Source organism: Hyposmocoma kahamanoa, unplaced genomic scaffold, assembly GCF_003589595.1.
Source record: "Hyposmocoma kahamanoa isolate Upper Pololo Valley unplaced genomic scaffold, ASM358959v1 99376, whole genome shotgun sequence".
Taxonomy (NCBI): domain Eukaryota; kingdom Metazoa; phylum Arthropoda; class Insecta; order Lepidoptera; family Cosmopterigidae; genus Hyposmocoma; species Hyposmocoma kahamanoa.
The window spans coordinates 1,039-21,948 of NW_020655878.1; the positions used below are offsets into that span (position 1 = coordinate 1,039).

General features: G+C 38.2%; 1 protein-coding gene across 1 annotated transcript; it reads right to left on the bottom strand.

The window, feature by feature from the left end:
• Positions 1-660: 660 nt before the first annotated feature.
• Positions 661-19,740, bottom strand: LOC113239069 (ATP-binding cassette sub-family A member 5-like; the record flags this gene model as incomplete). Its single annotated transcript, XM_026475936.1, has 32 exons — positions 19,567-19,740; positions 19,318-19,490; positions 18,948-19,185; positions 18,570-18,796; positions 18,415-18,493; positions 18,229-18,336; positions 17,984-18,127; positions 17,645-17,795; positions 17,339-17,480; positions 16,975-17,205; positions 16,740-16,854; positions 16,516-16,665; positions 16,107-16,274; positions 15,948-16,023; positions 15,489-15,665; positions 14,428-14,600; positions 14,035-14,290; positions 13,543-13,894; positions 12,760-12,946; positions 12,508-12,624; positions 12,152-12,371; positions 11,509-11,596; positions 10,471-10,639; positions 8,447-8,596; positions 5,189-5,392; positions 3,994-4,154; positions 2,518-2,725; positions 1,767-1,858; positions 1,598-1,688; positions 1,428-1,506; positions 947-1,073; positions 661-827 (listed from the first exon to the last, which is right to left on the bottom strand). Coding segments are annotated over exons 1-32 (5,152 nt in total), but the record flags the coding sequence as incomplete, so codon positions are not given.
• Positions 19,741-20,910: the final 1,170 nt, after the last annotated feature.

Genomic DNA, 20,910 nt, shown 5'->3' on the forward strand with positions numbered 1-20,910 from the left:
CATTTTATATTGGAATTCGTGCGAAAATAGTACTTCAAATATGTTTTGTCATATTATGTAATGTTTCAATAAAATTTATGTATTTTTTTGAACTCAATTTTATTCTGATAATTGTTTGTTTATTGTTTCGTTGATCGCATTCAAAGTTATATATTATCGCCTTCTTTAGCTGTCAAATTGGGCTTCTTATTTGGTGATGACTATAATCATAGCACGTAAGAAAAATGTACTGTATTACTAACATTACTGCGGATCATGGTCTGAAATAAATAATTCTATTCTATATGTTTGCATCGGATCCAAATATTTGTTGAAAACTTGGTCCTCAAAAGCAAATGAAGTTCACAAACTTTTGCATGCTATTTCTTCATAAATAGCTTTAAAACTTATTGATATAAAGACCGAACGTTTGTTCGTTTGCCATATCGGGACTGTCGCTCTCGTACCTGGGCTATGGAACGAGTCGTTAGATTTTACGAATTTTTCTGTGTGATTGTTCAGTTGGGAGAGCGATAGCCCAGGTATGGCGGGGTCGCCCGGTTCGAAACCAGCCGGGTAAAAGGAATTTTTCTTTGTATTTCTTCGATCTTTGTATGAACAACAATAGTAACCTAGTATTTTCTAAAAAAATATATGAATATCATTGAAGATAAAACTAACCATCTTCAATTTGCTGGAAACACCGGGCGAGACTTGAAACAGAAGACTGGGGTACGGAGAACACGAGTCTGTCTGCAAAGTTCTCCTCTAGGATTGCAGAAGGAAACAGTTGCCCAACTAAAGCTATTGCAGCTTCTGTACTAGGACCGCCGCCTGTTGATTCAGTTCTGTAAAAAGATAGTACGTTAAAGCAGGTACTTATGAATAGTGGTGACAAGTGGATAAAATTTTGAAAACAAATATATATTTTTTTAAATTCATTCATTATTGTTTTTGTGAATGTTACCTGTGATGCTGTGGCCTTGGTAGGGGCGGAGTGCCCGTGACTAGTGGTGTATGTATGCTGACATCCACAGCCTCACCTTCGGGTTCTGCTTCCGGCTCGGCCGATACTGATCCCCCGCGTGAATTACCTGGTAACAAAATCAGGTAAGCAAGTTCCCTAGGAAATTTCATTATATTTATGCGTTTTTCGCTGGTTTGCTTGACTTGCTTCGCGCATATACAAAGATCTGTCGCGTACACGCAGGCAGGGCCGTTCACGAGTCCCTCGAGATTACTATCAAGCTTGATATTTACACGCAAGCAACAGGACACGCTTGCGTAGGACAACACCACCGGCCAATCACAGAGCAGCAAGAGATGCACTTACAAGTGTCTTCGCAACACAAAGCGGAAGACACGGAAGGCAGATTTCTTCGTCGTGTACCCAGCCAACGTAAGCAAGCGAGAAACGCAAGTCAAAGACTTGTAAACCCTGCGATTACCTTCATCTGCTTCGCCTAACGATGGAGAATTTTCTGTAGACCGCAGAGGTGATGGTGACATTGATAACTCTGAGTCCATCTGTGAAATTAAAACAGTTAAATTTTTCGTTCGAGAGGTTTTGTGTTTAAGTTTAAATCTTATGGTTTATTTTATTGTGCTCATGATTTACCGTAGTTTGTAGGTTGTTCTGTCCAATTTTCATTTCTAAAGTGTAACCGGCTCCATACAGATTTTTCAAATGTTGCGTTGAACCGATACATCTGCAAAATTTATTTAATTTATTCACACCAAGGTTATGTATGTTCTATTTCGTAGAAATAATTGAATTAATACCTTACCTCAAACCACCTTTAACCATAATTCCGACTCTAGAACATAAAGCATCAGCCTCTTCCATGGAATGTGTTGTCAGAATAGCACCTTTTTTACCCTGAAAATTAAGAAACGTTTTATCATACATTGACACGTTTCACACCAAGGTTTGTTATAATCATCGAGTGTGTAACCAGAAATAGGGGTGAAATAAGCCATCCATCCCTGGCAACTCATCAGGCAATCATATCTGATCTATGACTATTTAAAATATATTCTGTATTTATTGTAATAAAGATAACATTTCTAACTATGGGGGCTGTTCTATTCAGTGTTGTGGGAAAAACAGCAAAAAATTTAATTACAAAACAAAGGGAATAACATTTCATCAGTAATTGAAATATTAAATATGTATTTTTTCAAGTTTCGTCCATTATAGCAAAGCTCTAGTTAAACTGGTCGTTTGGAAGTGAATTCGGGCTGGCCAATCGGAGCGCAGTTGTCAATTTTTTGTTGAAAATTATTCTGCCATAACGATATGGCAGAATAGTTTTGAAACAAATTAAATGACATTTCGTCTCTATTTCTGGTTATATACTCGATGATTATAGTGTAACAATTAATTGAGTAATTTCTATTTGCTAGAACAATATTTTTTTTTATCTCAATAGCTTACTCCGAGTGTGTGTATGAAATGGCTGTTTCTAAATTACGTTCGACGTGGTATTATGACCTCACTTGAAGCACTTAGGCAGCAAGGTTTTAAATAAAAATTACCTGGAAACTAGCCAGGATGGTGTCCCAGAGGAACCGCTTGCTGCGCGGATCCATGCCAGTGGAGGGTTCGTCGAGCAGCACGACCCGCGGGCTGCCCACCATAGCCAATGCGAACGACAGCTTGCGCCGGGTCCCGCCCGAACACTCGTCTGCGTTCTTGCCTGCATGCTCCATTATTTGCAGACCGTGCAGGTAAGCTTCTACTATCCTATAAACAAGGTTTTCTTTGGGTAATAACGACGGTCTAGGGATGCACTGCTACCTTACCTATTTTTGCCTGCGATTCGGTTTGTAAGGGTAAGACTGCTGGTGAAATTACATACACTTGGACTTGCCAACTTAGGTCTCAGGCTGACGGGCGCCACCGTGCAGTGCCTCTAAGACCTATAAGCTCTGCAACTGTTATGGATAGACGTGTCACTTGATATTTAAAAAAAAAAATGTTTTATACGTTTTAAATTATTTTGTTGTTCTTGTATATTTCTTATTATCAAGGGGGCTTCTCACAAAATAAAGCGTTATCGGATATAAGAAGTAAACTGGAGTTTTTCCAAAACAACTTTCCGGAGGACAGAAAATGAATCTCAGTATAGATTTATTGCGTGTATTGGAGACACAAAGGTATTGAAGTATCATCTTCAATCCTTTGTGCGTTCCACTGCTGGGCACGGGTCTTCTGTCAAGAGAGGCATAGGCCATAGTTCGCCTTTGATTTCACATATTTTCCAAAGGTTGTATATATTAAAAATCTAGGATGATCCCTGTCACAGTTCATAGAAATCTAAGCAATGTAACCTTGTAACGACGTGCACTAATTTACGTATTTCATAAACTATTTTTATAAGCCTACCTTTTAAGTGAATATAGTCTTTGTATAAGTAAATAAACTAAATTAAAGTAAAAATAACACCAAATCAATGTTTATTTGTAAGAAAAGAAGATATAAGCTATGGATATGGACGTCGGGTCCGCGCTAAAAAGTGTCCGAACATATAGGGCGTTAAAATCGTATACAGAGCGTCATTCACGCTTTAGTCTTCGTTTGTTTCTTCTGACAGCGAAGCAAGCAAAATTAGACAGTACTGCGATGACATTACAATTTAAATTCAACGTTTTAGCTTTTTCATATACCTTTACATATCACTACGTTTAAATAGGTTGACTTGGGACATTTTTTTCGTGGTTTTTGTATTAGACCCGTCGTCCATTTATTTGTAAGTCAATGATAAAAGCATTTACTTTTTTCAAAAATTCGTATTTTTTCGCGACAATGTGCAAAGGTTACTTCATTACACAGCATTTGCTAGAGATGACGTATATTGATAAAAAGTTTTCGATCATTTAATTAATAAATATATATTTTTCCGGATTTAAATCGCGTATGTCAGTCAACCGTGACCATGGGACCTGTAAAGGGCCCGAAACGTTGGTTTGTTAAATCCGTAAAAATAGGGATAGTATAGACTGTAAGTTTACCTAGGGGTATCACTTTTGCTAACGCCACGGATGGCGGCGTAGCACTCGATGTGCTCGCGGATGGTGACGTTCTTCCAGAGTGCATCGTGCTGTGGGCAGTAACCTAGCATCTGGAACGCTGATGTTACCGAGTCGTCGATGTTCTGACCGCCAAGCATTACCTGGGGACGATAACGTGGTGAATAAAATGCGGCTAACTTTTTTTAAAAGAGAATTTTGTGCTCTATTTTTTGCTATTTAAACGGTTATTTAACCTTTTGTTACTTCGCCGCGTCTTAGTTAGTGGATGACAGAATACTATGGCTCCAAATGCTGGTTGGGAAAATTCACAGGTAGAAGCAATTATACATATATGTATATGTATAATGTAAAACCAGCGGACGTCACGAATTTTTCTATGTGCTTGTTTGTAATTATAATTATAACAAACTAGTGGAGTAATTTCGCAAAAAATAATTGAATATCAATTTAATAAAAATTTAATTAATACAGTGAATAGCGACATCTCTCGCCAGGACTGGTAGCTGTAAAGGTACTAACTGGGTGATAAATCTTTCATAGATTTCTCATAGATGGCGCTACGGTTAAAAAGTCGTTGATAAACCAAATACAAAGACACGACAACAAGCACATAGAAAAATTCGTGAGGTCCGCTGGTTCGTTCCGTGGCTTAGTTGGTATAGCGTCTGGCACGGTATGCTAAAAGACGTCGGTTCGAATCCGGCCGGACCGAAGAAATTTTTTCTGAGTGTTCGATCTTTGTATTAATAATTATAACTGTTTCTATCATCTTTTAATCAATAAATAAATTTATTTGGCGTACTGATTATGATTTTTTCTCAGTTTTAAACATCCGTCAACCGTCCAGATATTGTTCTACTATCCGGTACCCGGCCGGATAGTTAAAATAGGCCGGATACCGGATAGTTATCGGATATCCGTTTCATCTTTAATTTAGGCCATAGTCCGCCATGTTGGCTCTATGCGGGTGGCCCTGTGCAGGCGCGGCCGCACGGGTTTTGGCGTCTTCCCTTTCACAGTGCCAAAGCGGACCGAGCCAATAGGTCTATCCGCATGGCGCGCGCGCACCCGCGTTCGCGCTCGCCCACAGGCATGCACCCGCGCCCGCTGACACTCTGAATAAGGTCTTAGGCCATTTAGTTTATAGAGAATTAAAATTTGTGATTTTTTTTACTGTGCCACAAGTAGGGCGCTCCTCCGCCGTAATGATCTTCATGGTGGTGGTCTTCCCAGCGCCATTGTGTCCGAGCAGGCCGAACACCTCGCCTCCCTCTACGGCCAGGCTGAGCCTCTGCAGCCCAGTTTTTCGACCTGGGTCACCTTCGCCGCAGCAGCCGCCTGTACCGGTGCCACGAACTTTGTACTCTTTGCGAAGATTCTACAAATAAAAGCAAGAAAGGATTGTATATTTTGTGACATTGGCTGCATCAGCCGGATCGTATTAGTGTTATTGCTGTTAAGATGTGACGAAGCAACATACCGTAACTTTGTGGCCAAAGCTTTTGAGTAATCCAATGAAAGGCTCGGTCTACGGTATTGTAAAATAGGAATTAGTAAAGAGCAGGAAAAGGAAGAAAAGTAAAGGTAAGGCCCAAAGGAGTCGGTATTTGTACAAATATTATGCTTTACAAGCAGTTAGGTTGTATGATTTTCAATGGTATAACTGGTCAGAATTTGATATGATGTCAAACACGTCTGCTAGCTTCGGAAATTTAGTAGAGAGTGGCGACGGAACCAGGAAAAGTAAGAATGACAAGAAAAGGATTAAAGAACGATTCAAAATTTCAGTTCAGGTGTCCAGTCACGAGAAAAATGGGCGATAAAACTCGTCTGGTTTACCCTAGACACAAAACCGCGGCATTTCGGGGTAGGTTTCGTTATTTTGCTTCGAAATACTAGAATAAGGAACTATAATATTGTAACGATTGCCATGTTCAAGCGTAATTTCAAATTGTATTTAATGGAAAATCAAAAGAGGTATGACGAGTGGGGTATTTTTAAGTGAAATGTTTTTTGTTTTTGTTTTGTTTAGTTTCGTATGTCCGGCAAATGTTATAAATATTTTTGTGTGTGGTAAAATGTTGTTGTTGCTTATTGTGATGTCTCAAAATCTATATATTTTGTATTATGTTATGTATTTATATGTTCATGTTTTCAAAATCGACTCATCCGTAGAACAAAGATCTATGTGCAAGACTACTTATTCTCATGACATAGTACATATCGTACGTTCTTCTTCGCTGTGGATGTCAGATCGACCGTTGTTCGATTTTATATTTCCGAAACGAAATAAGATATATAAATTCTCAAAACACCTTTACACGGGCCTTAGTTTGAATAACGAAATTATTCTTGTAACTTACTTATTCTCTTTTCGCTATATAATCACATCGGACTCTATTCTTCGGATGAGTCGAAATGTATGTTTATTGTAGCGGCGTACATTCTTTCGTTTCATGGTGGCCACAGAATATCAGCGCCGGTCTGTTTTCCTAGCAGACCTTTTTGGGTCTCCTTATATTTTAGTTTAAGCTTTAATGTAATATTTTCTTTTTTGTAACGAGACCGAATAAATATCTTTTCTTTATTTCTAAAAACGTGTGATGACGATGAAAGAGGTCGCATGGTCACAACCTTAATAATAAAGTGGCAAAATTGAGAAAGTATTATTGCTGGGAAAAAGACCTAATAAATCATTGACTTACAAATAAATGGACGACGGGTCTAATACAAAAACCACGAAAAAAATGTCCCAAGTCAACCTATTCAAAATTTAAATTGTAATGTCATCGCAGTATCGCGCTGTCAGTCGAACAAATGAAGACTATAGCGGAGTTTGACGCTTTGTATAAGATTTTAACGCCTTACAAGTTCGGACACTTTTTGGCGCGGACGCGACGTCCATATAATTGTAAGTCAATGTAATAAATTTAAAAAAATAACATTCGAAATAATACCTAACCTTTAGGAATACTATCCATGGTGGGTACTCACTACATTTTAGAATACATTGAAAACAAAACGCGACACGGAAAGTATGTACTTCGTTTATTGTACAGAGGTACAATAATCACACAACCAGTTAGTATAGTATAGAGTAAACGGCAGTATTGTGGAGCTGTCTCGTGTCCAGCGACTCGTTCTCGAATGTCCGTCCTATTTTTTTTTTTTGAAGGATATTTTGCAGTTGGCCGCTGATGGCCTTTACTGCGCCACCGGAGAAAAAGGGCGAGCTGAAGGCTCATAACCCCTAAAATAAACTTAAAGCTAAGTAGCGGGCCTGAGGGCGCCCAAGTGGGCACGGACCTCGGCTCAGGGCGCTACTGGAGACTTCCGCCAGAAGGGCGTGCTGTAGGAGAGAATCTACCACTGTACGTGCTGAAATGAGGGGCCCGACGACCTCGCCGGCGAGGACGGTTGGTGCGTGAGGGACGGGACTGACTAGCGATCTGGTTGGCCTTCAAAGTGGCGAGAGTGATAAGGTCGTCAGGGTCGTTGAGGACTTCCCTTGGCCGACGGGTCCTATTTACGCGGTGGGGTTGTTCCTTGAGGGGGTCGTAAGAAGATGCAGCCACCACGAGGGGGTTGGGGTGGTGAGGAGCAGAGTCGAAGTATTTCCTCGATGCCTGTTTCATGAATTGGGCTATTGTGGGGAGCCGTAAATCTATATGGAGGTTAGCGTTGCGCAGGTACCACGGGACACCCGTCGCGTTGCGCATGAATCTATTCATGTCCGTCCTAGTAATCAGCAGCCCTATTTATAAGGCGACATCCCCACAAGTCTGCCCACGTGCCGTCAGCCGACTATCTTGTAAACAACGTCGTAAAAGAACAACTGCGTCGTTAGTGCTAACGACTGGAGATGCGATGGCTACTTTCACTAATGACTGCACGGGTGCTAACTCGTGACACGCCAGTGGAAAGAGTGCCCTGCTGCTCCGTTGCGCGCATACATTTAACAATAATATTAAACAGCAAAGATCTGAAGGACACTGCCACTACACCTGTCATCCTGAGACATAAGTTGACAAGTCACATGTGCCTGTAATTTCACCAGCAGCCTTCAAAACCGAAACACAGTAATGCTCACATTACTGCTTGGCGGCATTAATAAATAAGGTGGCACTTCCCTGGACGAACTCTTTCACAAGGACCTCTACTGCTACTAAAAAAAAATAACTAATAAACAAGCATTTTAAAAGTAAAAACTAAGGGTTTTTTACTTAAAAAATGTTTGGTAATAAGAACAACAATCTAAATAAAATTAAGATTTCTGTGGTAATAATAAACCATAAAGTGTACGTAGGTACGTGAAATTAAATTTACCATTGTTATAAGACATTAACCGATTGGCATTTTAATATTAGCATTTAAAAATCACCTTTCTATTATTTATCTATCTTTCACAAAAACAAAAAAATTGCTTACTTACATGTACAACTAGTACAGGTGCGTTATGGGTCGGCTGTTGGAGTATAGTACCTACACGTCGCCTCTCTTTCCTCACGTCTTCATCTTCACCAATCTCACCACCTACTTCTGCCTCCGCATTTGCGCTTTCTTCTGATGACGTCCGTTTGCGCTATTTTTCGGAGACAGAAAACATTAATTTTCACTGGAAGGTCTTACAGCATAATTAGTTATTATAAAATGGCGCATTGGGATTGTGTGAGATATAATGGTAGCCGACCGATAAGCGAGTGTGGCATGTAGGGCACCCTTATACCCTTGTACGATCGTTTTTTGCGCTTCGATGTTTAATTTTTTTTATGAAATACCAAAGATATCTACGTATACGATACGGCATTCCATACACACGTTGTGTTTTACTGATGTGCAATGAAGACACACAATAGAGAAGGCATAATATGAATAAAATAGTTACTATGGTTATCATAATGTAAATTTAAAAAAAATAATAAAGACCAGGCGACATGGTGTAAAGATCTTGTCCTTCCGCAAGGAAAAGTACGTAACATAACATAAATGATTATTTCAATAACTCGACTGTATTTTTTTTCCTTTACTTTCCTGCTTAGTAAACCTCTTAAAAACTCAAGGCGCTTGTCTGCTACAGAAAAGATGAGAATGTCGGATCTAGCCACGAAAATATGTCGTGTCTGTTGCAGACAGGAAAATGATGAGTACGCACACGATACGAACGTGTCTAGGGTAAACTGAACAGACGTGTCTAGGGTAAACGTCTGCATTAACGAGTCTACTAATTATTTTTCCTCCGATATAGGTGCATTACTATGGCAAGATAAATACGCATAAATCATATACTACCTAAGTATCTACGTAATAATAATTTTAAGAAATGTATACTTAAAATTAATGTTTGTATTTACCATACGCATTTTTTTCTGTATTTGTCATTTCTTGAAAATCTTCCGTAAGAATAATAAATATTTCACTCCATGCCTCAAAAGTACGTCGTTTATCTTTATAAATCTCTAAGGTTTTGTCCCACAATACGGGTCGTTCCTCTACTAAACTTATAGGGCAATTTACAATCTGGGCTCCAAAGTATCTTTGAGAGATAAGTTTAAGGGAATTAACATTCTTACACTAGCCTCACAGTACTTTTATGAAAATGTAATTTATGTTAAAAGGAATAATAATTTCTTTATGAAAAATAGTGACAGACATAACATTAATACGAGGAATAGAAATAAACTAGCTTTTCTTGATAGTCGTCTTCACAAAGTCAAAAAATCATTTAAGGGGCAATGTATACGCTTCTATAACAAGATTCCGGTTGATATACAAAATTTGCCTTTCACAAGGTTTAAAACTATAGTGAAACAAAAACCTTATACTAAAGGTTATTATACAACTTCTGCGTACTTGGATGACAAAAATCCGTGGTAGTAACCCGTTTAGCTCATGGAGGTAGTCTCGATCTCTGATGTTTCAAATAAAAAAAATATTGTAAATGTTATTTACAAAGGGCAACCCCTAGAGTTTCTTGCTCATTCTTCTCAGGGGAATCTGCCTTACAAATGAGCGGTAGAGTTTAACCATTGTGACGATTTCAAGTGTAATTATGCTTACCTATGAAATAAAGATTATTTTGAATTTGAATTTGAATTTGAATTTGAAAAGTAAATCATGCATTTTATTAGTCGCAACAAAGTTAATGGTGCAACAGCGGTACTTCGCAACACCAGTCCACGCGCATAACCGCTCGTTTACTGACAATGCGCCCCATACAAAAGCGGCAGAGCTCGTCGAGTCGGAGGTAGACAAGATTTTTTTCTTTCAGTGTACACAGTTCGTGTGTAGACACGACACGAAATCTCACATAGACCCGGCGACTTTTCTTAGCGTGTACACGCGCCCTTAGTATCTCAGTCAGTTATTTTTAGCCCGCAGGCTCCAGTGAATCAATATAGAGGTTATTCCAGAGATGTAACAAATACGTGCAAAGTTTTTAGGTAAAGAAATACATACCGGACATATCCTACCACCAGACTTCAATCGATCAGCAGCCAACAAGGCAGCACCACATATCGGTATATGAACCAGCATGGAAATAATCAGCACCCACACTTCAAACGTGAAGTAGCTCGATAAGGCTGGCGTAGTGCATAGACCGCGCAAGTTGCAAGTAACGTAAACTCTGAAAAACAAAATTTGTCACAAAATAAATACGACTAGACTATATATCGAGTGCTCATTGTAAATCAAGTCAGAGCGGTTGGACCCTATGGAGGCAGCTGTGGTGATGTACCTATGACGTTAATGACTGTGTTATGAATGTTATGAATAATTATTAATACAAAGATCGAACACTCAGAAAAAAATCCTCGATTCGATCCGGAATTTAAATACAGTGAATAGCGACATCTCTCGCCGTGGCTGGCAGCTGAAAGGTGTCTAACTGGATGACGAAATTCTTTCATAGATTTCTCATAGATGGCGATACGGGTAAAATGTTGTTAAAAAACCAAATACAAAAGATACGACAACAAGCACATCGAAAAATTCGTAATGTCCGCTGGTTCATTTCGTGGCTTACTTGGTTCGAATCCGGCCGGATCTTTGTATTAATAATTATAAGAAACTAGTGGAGTAATTTCACATAAAAAAGAATTGAATATCAATTCAATCACATTTTTAATATTATGAATGTTTAGCACGAACACTTCTCACTAACCGTGAAAGAAAATTTCGTGGTGAAACTCTTCTTCTTACATCCTGGGCAAAAAAATGCGTGTACCTTACGCCAAATGGCAAAGCCTTTCCCCGGGCTGACAAGCATTGTAGTAGGTATGCCATCGACAAAATAACACGAAGAAGAATCCTTGGAAAACGTGTGAAGCTTTTAGTTTTTTTTTTTAAGTTAGGGAACCATCATTCAACTGGCGGACCTTGGCTTAAATCTCAACCTAAGACGGGTCTTCTTCCGTATAATGGATTAATGATTATGACGAATTATTCAGAATTGTCAAACTATATGATCCAGTGGTTAAAATAAAAATATCATACCTGTCAACGTAGAAGATGATGGCGTAAGGAATGTACATGACATCTAAGAAACTGAAAACAATGTGAAGATAAAAGGCGGCGTCGTTTCCTGAAAAGGTAAAGTGTTTATTATTTCCGATACTTGAGTAAATAATAAAGTCAACTACAGATTCTTGATAATCTCAGTACAGAGTACTAAAAAACCGACCTCAAAAGTACGTGGAATTACGTCTATTTGCTAAGTTTTATTGAAATATCCTTAAATTCGCCACTATACAGGACTTGGCACTGGAGATAATAAAAATCGGTTCTCACTACGACACTACTCAAAGTATATTGAGAGAAAAACGCCTTGAATGGGAGAAATAGCAAAATCAACCATTAAAGTAATTGCTCCTAAATTAAAGTTAGGCGCTATTTATAAAAATGAATCTTCATGCGTGAACAGCCACCTTTCAAGGTGGATGATTTTCTTCAACATGAAATGGGACCACTATGGAAGTACCCCCTTTCCAACAAAAAAATAATCATGAAAATCGGTTCACAAATACCGGAGTTATCGCGTAACATACATACAAAAAAAAAGAAAAAAAAAGAACATACAGTTGAAATGAGAACCTCCTCCTTTTTTGAAGTCGGTTAAAAAGGAGTTACAAATACTTACCCCATTTGAAAGTATCCAAAACAGCGACCAATATGAAAGGTATAACGCCAACCCAAGTGGTAATATTAGGCATGATGCTTTGCGCAGAATCCATTTTGTCGAAAATATAAGAGAGTAATGTATTGAACAATATGGCAGAGGGACTGTACAGTAAGAGAAGGCCAGAGAGCATTGTAATGGCTGAGCCGTTGGTTAAGCTTGGGATATCGTTGACCATTACCTGTAAATTTTATTAAATTGTTACGAAAATTCATGGATTGGAAAACTTACAGACATTACTTTTATATTAACAGCTTTTGGTAAAGAATCGAAAAAAAAATATATATGCACAACCAAGAGCAAAAAATTACACTTACCAGTGCAAGAACTCCTGCGCTGGTGAGGATCATAATGAAGATTAGGATTGTGAAGTAAGTCAAGAAGTACATGCTCATTGAGAGACCGTTGACGCGCAATTGGTTTTTGGCTTTTATCTGTAGTAACATAAAACTTTGTTTATTTATTTGGTTTTTAAGTACGTCTACACTCATCTTATCGTCTTCGTGTTTTAAAGTTTGCAAATCGAGGAAAGATCTATCTGTTGTCAAATTACGTATGAAATAACATACCTCTCGATCATAAACGATATCCACAGCCAAAGTAACGGGTACTAGAGCAAAAATCATGCCCATAAAAATAGCACAGACTACGTTCCCGAGATTGAATTCTTCTTGTTGTTCTGTCTGTTGAAATGGGTGGGTAAATACTTCTATTGGTCTGAAGTTTTCGATCATATTTGATGATGACATTAGGACCCTGAAAATAGAGAATGTTTAAAAAGATTTCAAGAATTGTATTTTGCATTGGTGAGCTATCGTCTTTATTTATTTATTGAAAAAGTTGATAAAACTTTAACTTGATAAAACAATCTTAGAAAATTATAGGCATTCGGTCACCGTACCAGGTACCCAAGGGGGCATATTTTCTCTAAATTAGTTGGCGACTAGATGAAACAAATGTTTTGGCAATGGGGAAATGGGGATCTTTTTCGCTAATAATAATAAAGAAAATTAAATGCTTTATTAAATTGTCTATATATAACATTGACTTACAAACAAATGGACGACGGGTCTAATACAGATACCACGAAAAAAATGTCCCAAGTCAATCTATTTAAACGTAGTGACATGTAAAGGAATATGAAAAAGCTAAAACGTTGAATTTAAATTGTAATGTCATCGCAGTACTGTCTAATTTTGCTTGCTTCGCTGTCAGTCGAACAAACGAAGGCTAAAGCGTGAATGACGCTCTGTATACGATTTTAACGCCCTATAAGTTCGGATACTTTTTAGCGCGGACCCGACGTCCATATAATTGTAAGTCAATGATATATAAAGACCAATTCATCTTACCTAAAAACGCTATTGTCCAACAAATTAATGATCACAGGCAGGCTGTGAGTGTAAGTACTGTTGTAATAGGCCATTATCTTTCCGTATGGAATCAGGCTATCTTGCAGTGTGAATGCTCCAAAGTTCTCCATATCCAAAAGGCTGGCGAAACTTCCATTAAAGTCTAATATAGGAGTGGCACCAAAATTTTCTAAAGACTCCGTCAAATCTGATAATTCTCTAGGGTTGTGCTGCTCGCTGTAGACAGCAATAGGCGTTTTGTTAAAATAAGAATTGGGGTCTAATTTTAATGGCTGCATCCGAAAGAATACAATTTGTCTTGATTTCACGTAGAGTCCAAGCGCACAGGATACTAAAAAAGAAAATTGTATTTTTATTGGTAATAAATGGTATATTCGGCTAGATTTTCGAAAAATATTTGTTTCTATTATGCTTTGAAAAGTTTCACAGTAGTTGCTTCCAAATCGTCAATTTACCAGAAGTGTAACTTACTGATAGGCATGAAGATCATCACATAAAGCTTGTACGGATCCCGGATCATTCTGACTGTCCTGATATACACAAGAGCGCAAAACGTTCTCCAACAAGACGGGCTAGTTTTCACCACATCACCCAAAGCGTCCACGGATATCGATACATCTGGGGTGACTTTCACATGTTCTACTCCATGATTCGTGGAATGTAGAGCGTGAGATGCAGGAGGAGTTGGGAGTGATGTTGTCTTTTGCTGCTCCTTGTCGTTTAGTTCCTAAAATGTCATATGTTGCATAAATATTTGTTGTCACACATTTCAAAAGTTTAACTTGGTGGAAGTCATTCTTTGATTATCCTTAAAATTTTGGAATTACTGAGGAGTTTAAAATGCATAATGTTATTTTGTAATACCTGATAACTCAATGTTTTACTCTGTAATGATAAACTCCTGGACAGTGCTCGAGCTCGTACTAGTTTCACCGAGGACACTCCTTCTACTGTTTCTGTTTCCTCATCATTTTCACCTTCCAAACTCAGGAAAACTTCTTCCAGTGTCGTCATTGATACTCCATAACTAGTGACACCTGGCATATCAGAAGACTATTTATATAATACGACTGTATGTCTTACCAGACATGAGGACAATTTGATGGATTGTCAAAGTCAATGAGTAAAATGAGACATAATAGCATGATAATAATACTTGACGGGCGAATTTGTTAGTTGCAGCAATACTATTTACTGACACTGGCGATGATCGCAATAATTTTTATTTTATTGTTGTAAAACTTACACTAGCACAAGCCTATATCCACGGGAAGAAATAATTGCCCCTAGTGCATCCAGGTGAACCAGTGATCTACAGCAGCGATAGGAGCCGCCATAAAGGAAATAATAACAAAATTTCACGCTGAGATCCGCGTGAATGAGAAGGTCCTCAATTTGATTCAGAGAGGACCAGTTTAGATAACGAACTTTTCTAAATTGCTTCTTGGTTTGGTGTTAGGAGTCGTTCTCCAAATGACAAGAAATTCTCCCTGTTTGAGACCAAGAATATGGGCTTATATAGTCAACTAAATATTCTTTTATTGAACGAGCCCATCGAGATTCCTTCTATCTTCATCTGAGTCTAGCCGCTACTTATAAGAGGACCTCGACGAGTTCGATGAATAATATATTAGCGAGTTTACAGATAAAGTACCGGTAAGCATTAACAGTAATAGTTTCGTTAAGAAGGTCGAGATTAAAGTGAACTGTGCCGTTTTTACGTTTACTTTGTGCTATTTACCGTTTGATATTTGATAGGGCTGGTATTTGTGTGTGTAAGTTAAGTGGTACAAACCAGAAGGCCCACACATACTTGAAGTTTGGGAAATAAATTAAAATGACGAACTCTGTTTCAATCGCAATTATGATAAATAATCAATTTTGACTGTAAATTGTTTCTTTATACCATGTTTTTGATGACTTACCAAGTCTATTTGTCTTCTCCTTGATCTCTTGTTCAATAGCTTGGAATAGTGGTGGAAACAGATGTACAGCATAGTGGGGTAGAATGTACGATAATTCTCTACCATGTCGCCGAGCCTTTTCTGCCCTGGGTACATGGCCTCTTACAAGCCTTGTGATTTGATGTTCTCGGCATACACCTGAAAAAATCATTAGAAATTCTGAATATCGTGACATCCTCGATATCTGGCATCCCTTGAATCGGCAAGATGTGGAATGGTTTCCCTCTTGAAGTATTTCCCTTCCGATATGACATGTGGTACTTCAAAAAAAGAGTTAACAGGGCTCTCTAAGCAGCTCGTCTGATGTTGCAGATGTCCATGGGTGACGATGACCACCTCCCATAAAGTGGCTTACCTGCTCGTTTGCCTCCTAATTTACGTAAGATATTAAAAAAAACGAATGTAAATGTCATCACTTACCATCTAATACCAAGGTCAAATGATATCCAATACCGAACTTGTTTTTAAGAAACAATGATGTACCAGCACAGCGAACCTGCAAAGAAAATATGAATTTAGGAAAACAATAAGAAGTTTTTATTAAAGCCTTATAGTTTATATAAGCGATGTTTTACGTACTCTGCCTTTACTAATGACAGCTTTTCGATCCCCCAAAATATCAGCTTCATCCATAAAGTGGGTTGTTAGTAACAAAACCTTTCCTCGTCGTGCTCTCTGTAAGATTCTCCAAGTTTGCCTTCTCGATACTGGGTCTACACCTGCCGTCGGTTCGTCTAGGATAATTATCTGGAAAATTAACGTTTTCGTTAATTAAAACTAGATTTATCAGTGGAATAATCTTATAAATTTAAGCAATGTACATGCGGAAAAGTCGAGATATGTGTACTCAATCAAATTGAGGAGGTGCTTAAGAAATGACTTCAAAGACGGGCTGTGGCCTAAGCCCTCTTGGCCTAAAAACCTTGTGCCCAGCAGTGGGATGTGCAAGGTTTGACGCTGATAATGGTAATCCTTGAGTTTTACGAACCTTTGGGTCTCCGATACACGCAATAGCTATACTCAGCTTCCTTTTTTGTCCTCCGGAAAGATGTTTTGAGAAAACTCCAGCCTGCTCAAGCAATCCCACATCCGATAACGCTTTGTTTATTTCGTCTGAAATCCTTTTCCTCGGTATTCCCTGTAAAAAAGATGATCGCTTACAATTTTGCATTTTTTATAAATGACGGTTTGTTTCTAATTTATGATAGTTACCTTTATTGAAGCAAAAAATTGTAGATGTTCCTTGACGGTCAGCAAATCGAAGAGAACATCTTGTTGAGGGCATACTCCGATCATTTGTCGAATTTCATGCATATCATTGGGATCCCTACACAACAAAATATTGAACGATAATTGAGAGTTTGGGAAATATTATGCATAATTCGCACTTTCTCTTGCTTGGGTTTTCAAATTGTTATACGCAAAATTATTCTTTCAAGAAACTCACCTAACATCCAATCCATAAACATAAGCCGTTCCAGCAGTAGGCGCTGTTAATCCTGTCAGAATATTGAACAGAGTAGATTTCCCAGCACCGTTATGTCCTAGCACAGCAGTGATCTGTCCCTCGTAGATGCTCAGGTCTATACCGTCAATGGCCTTGGTTTCGGGTCTCCGACAGTGCCTGAAGCTTTTCTGGAGTCCTACGATTCTGATTGCTTCTTTGTCTTGAAGTTCTCTGCAAGAATATAATTTAATTTTGATATATTCCTGTTTATAGGTAATTGAATAAGTCTATTTATTTCTTAGACGTAAATACGAAGATTTTAAACTGATTTACTGCCTTCAGTAATGATGAACGATATTGTTACCTTGGCACCGGTTCAATATCTTTATTATGTGCTGCTTCCCCATTTGAATGAAAGTGGACTGCCGAAACTCTTCCTCTCCTGCTACCAAGCCAAAATGATGGCAACATGCAGAACCAGGGCTTTTGTTTAATTCCATATTCACCTAAAAATGGCATTGTTAATTTCTTAGTGATTAATTAAGTATTCAATTAACAACTTTCACGCTTCCCAATGCGATTTTAAAGATTTATTTATTGAACTTTATTTTGAAGGGCAGACATAATAATGGTTAATATTCATTTCAAGGATTAGCATAATATTACTTACTGGGTATAACAGCATCCAACCAATAAGCGAACAAGCCGTAAAGGACTGTGTCGATTGCCATCATGATGAGACTGCCGCCGAACGGAACTCCAGGACCACTCCACAGATTATCCCACGTAACACCTACTCCAGCCATGTCCAGAACTAACGCCTGAAACATAATCATTTATAAGTGTAATTTATTCATTTTCGTTGTCCAATTCAAATCCGTTAGGTTTTCGTTATACTATTGATAGATATCTCTATCTCTTGCCTTTGACTAAAAATAACTAAATAAATATAAATAAACTTATTTTACAAGCTACATTCTCAAACGTAATATTTAAAGATGTTGCTTACCTTATCCATAGCGAGAGCATAGCAGCTAGAACTGATAAGAGACACGAACCAGAATGCAAGAGAGTCGGCGTTAGAAACGAAAACTTGGATGAAATAGAGACCGCTCATTAGATTCACTGCAAAGCTGCCAAGAATACCGGCGGTCTGAAAAAGATCATGATGCAAATGATAAATCAAAATTATAGTAATTATTTGGTATGATATAAATGGGATACAATGAAAATAAAAACGAAAGAATTACTTACCCTGGCTTTATCGAAAAAGGGTGTCAGCATAAAGGCGAAAGTTATTATCGTGAAACCAAACAAAAGCATAAGGAGAAATATTAAAATATAGGACGAATGTTGGAACACCTGTAAAACAAATTCAATATATATTATACGAATTGTAAACAGAAAGATAAATTATACGATCAGATAAAGTTTTCTTACTTTTAAAGTGAATAGTAATACAGTACTAACGATTGATAGTATCGTTACAAACACTGCGTAAATTAGGAACCATGAACCCCTGAAACAAATAGCTCATTAAGTACTTTTAAGTTACATTACTTACGACATTTATAAACCTACTGTTGCTAACTCACCAATAAACTGAATCCTTCAAGCCCATAATCCTCATGCCTTCTCTAATCTTTTTCTCCTTTTCCCCAACCACGAACATAAGAAGGTAGGTGATGAACTGAGACAACGTCATGACCATGTACATGGGCATAATAACACGAAAGATCACCAACCAATCACCCGTGTGTTGACGCTTGGGAAACTGACGAAGGACAATTCCCGGCGGAGGGAAAGATTGACCGGTTTCCAGCTAAAACAAGACACATTAGATTCGAAAATATGATTCATACGAGAATGAGAAATGTACCATACGCTATGTTCATAATCCTGAGCAGAGATTATTAAACTGAATTGACCCATGAACAACCTACGTATAAGAACTTTTTTTACGTCGCTTTTACCTTGATTTTGGTGTAGTCAATTAAAGTCTGTAGAGCTAAGAAGCCAGAATAGTAATATTGCAAAACCGGGCAGGCATCTTCTCTGTTCATTTCGGACAGCGGGATGAGTTGTCCTCCACGGGACCAATCCGAAGACCAGTCCTTTACAGCCGAGCGCTCACGACATTTAGTTGGTGATGTCATTCGCTCCCGCGTGGATGGAGTACCAAAATGGGAGGGGTTCGTGCGAATTGTGTATCTGAAAATGACAAATGATTTGGATAAGAATGTCTTCAAGTTACAGAAGATTAAAAAATTTAAAGAAGAAAAATGTAATGTATGCAAATTATCAACATTTACGAGAAAGTTTTAAAATATAAAATTTGTCTACCTGAGAGGTTCCCCCAAAGTTGAAGGATCTGAGTGAAAGATGACGGCGATGGGGAAATTGCGAGGTTGGCGGTGGTACGCGTCGTTCAGATCGGTTGTGTTATTGTAGCGGATCCAATTAATGGCGTGGTGACCAGACTCTATGAGCAACCCGTTGATATCCTCCAGAAAACTCTGCAAATAAAATGGTTAATGTGGTATATAATTCTTAAGATGTTTAGCTGTTTTTTCTAACAGTACGTCGACTTACGTTAGTTCCATTAGCGTTAAGCCAGTCAGCTACAACTGCGATAGAGTGGTTCTCGGGGAAGGCGTCGTGATGGATGGGCATGAGCCGGCCCTCGGTTCGCACTTCGGGAAAGTGAGGGTTCGGGACCAACATCTTCAGGAAAATCAGCACGCCCAACGAATAAAGGGGCACCAGGACCTCCTGTTGTACAAAATACGATTGGATATTAATATTACAAGGTCAATTTTTGTAAGATAAATGAAACATTTATGAAAACTTCATTTATGCTGAAAAAAATAGTAATTTCATTCGACATAACATTAAATCGAGGAATAAAACTAAACTGTTCTTGACAGTCACCTTCACAAAGTCACACATTTCATTTAAGGGGCAATGCATACGTTTCTATAGTAAGTATAGAAATTCAAAATTTGCCATTTGCGAGGTATAAAACTATAGTGAAACAAAAACTTTACACTAATGGTTATTCAGCTTCTGCGTACAAGGTAGCGACCCGTTTAGATTTTTTTTATAATATTAAGTGACGAGACGAAAAGTCGTGCGCCTGATGGTAAGTTACACGCCTATAAATAACTAAATTTTGTAAATGAAAAAATTTAAGAATTTTGTAAATAAAAACTTTGTAAATGTTATTTACAAAGAGCAACCCCTAGAGTTTCTTGCTCATTCTTCTCAGGGGAATCTGCCTTATGAATGAGCGGTAGAGTTTAACCATTGTGACGATTTCAAGTGTAATAATGCTTATCTATGAAATAAAGATTATTTTGAATTTGAATTTGAACTTGAAAAAGTTGCAGTGCCACTGAGAGTTTTAAATCGTAAAGATCTGAGGGGCACTGCCACTGCGCCCGTCATCCTGAGACATAAGTTGACAAGTCCCATGTACCTGTAATTTCACCAGCGTCCTTACCCTTCAAAACTGCAACGCCGTAATGCTCAACATTACTGCTTGACGGCAGAAATAGGTAAGGCGACAGTACTTCCCTGGACGAACTCTTTCACAAGGATCTATACTGCTAATACTCTTGCAGGTTGTCTTGGTCTATCGTGTTTGAAATCGTGTTCTCATGTGGGGTAAAGCGGCAGATATTCAAACCATATTTGTATTGCAAAAACGAGCGATTCGTTCTGTGTACCGTCTAGGCTCTCGGGTATCTCTCAGAGAAAAGTTTAAGGAGACTGGTATCATGACTGTGGCATCACAGTACATTTACTCAAATATTTTATATGCCCGTAAAAATATACATAATTTCAATAAGAAAGAAGATATCCATAATATTAACCTTAGAGCTAAGTGCAAACTCATGGTACCACGATTTCGTTTAACCAAGGTAAACAACTCTT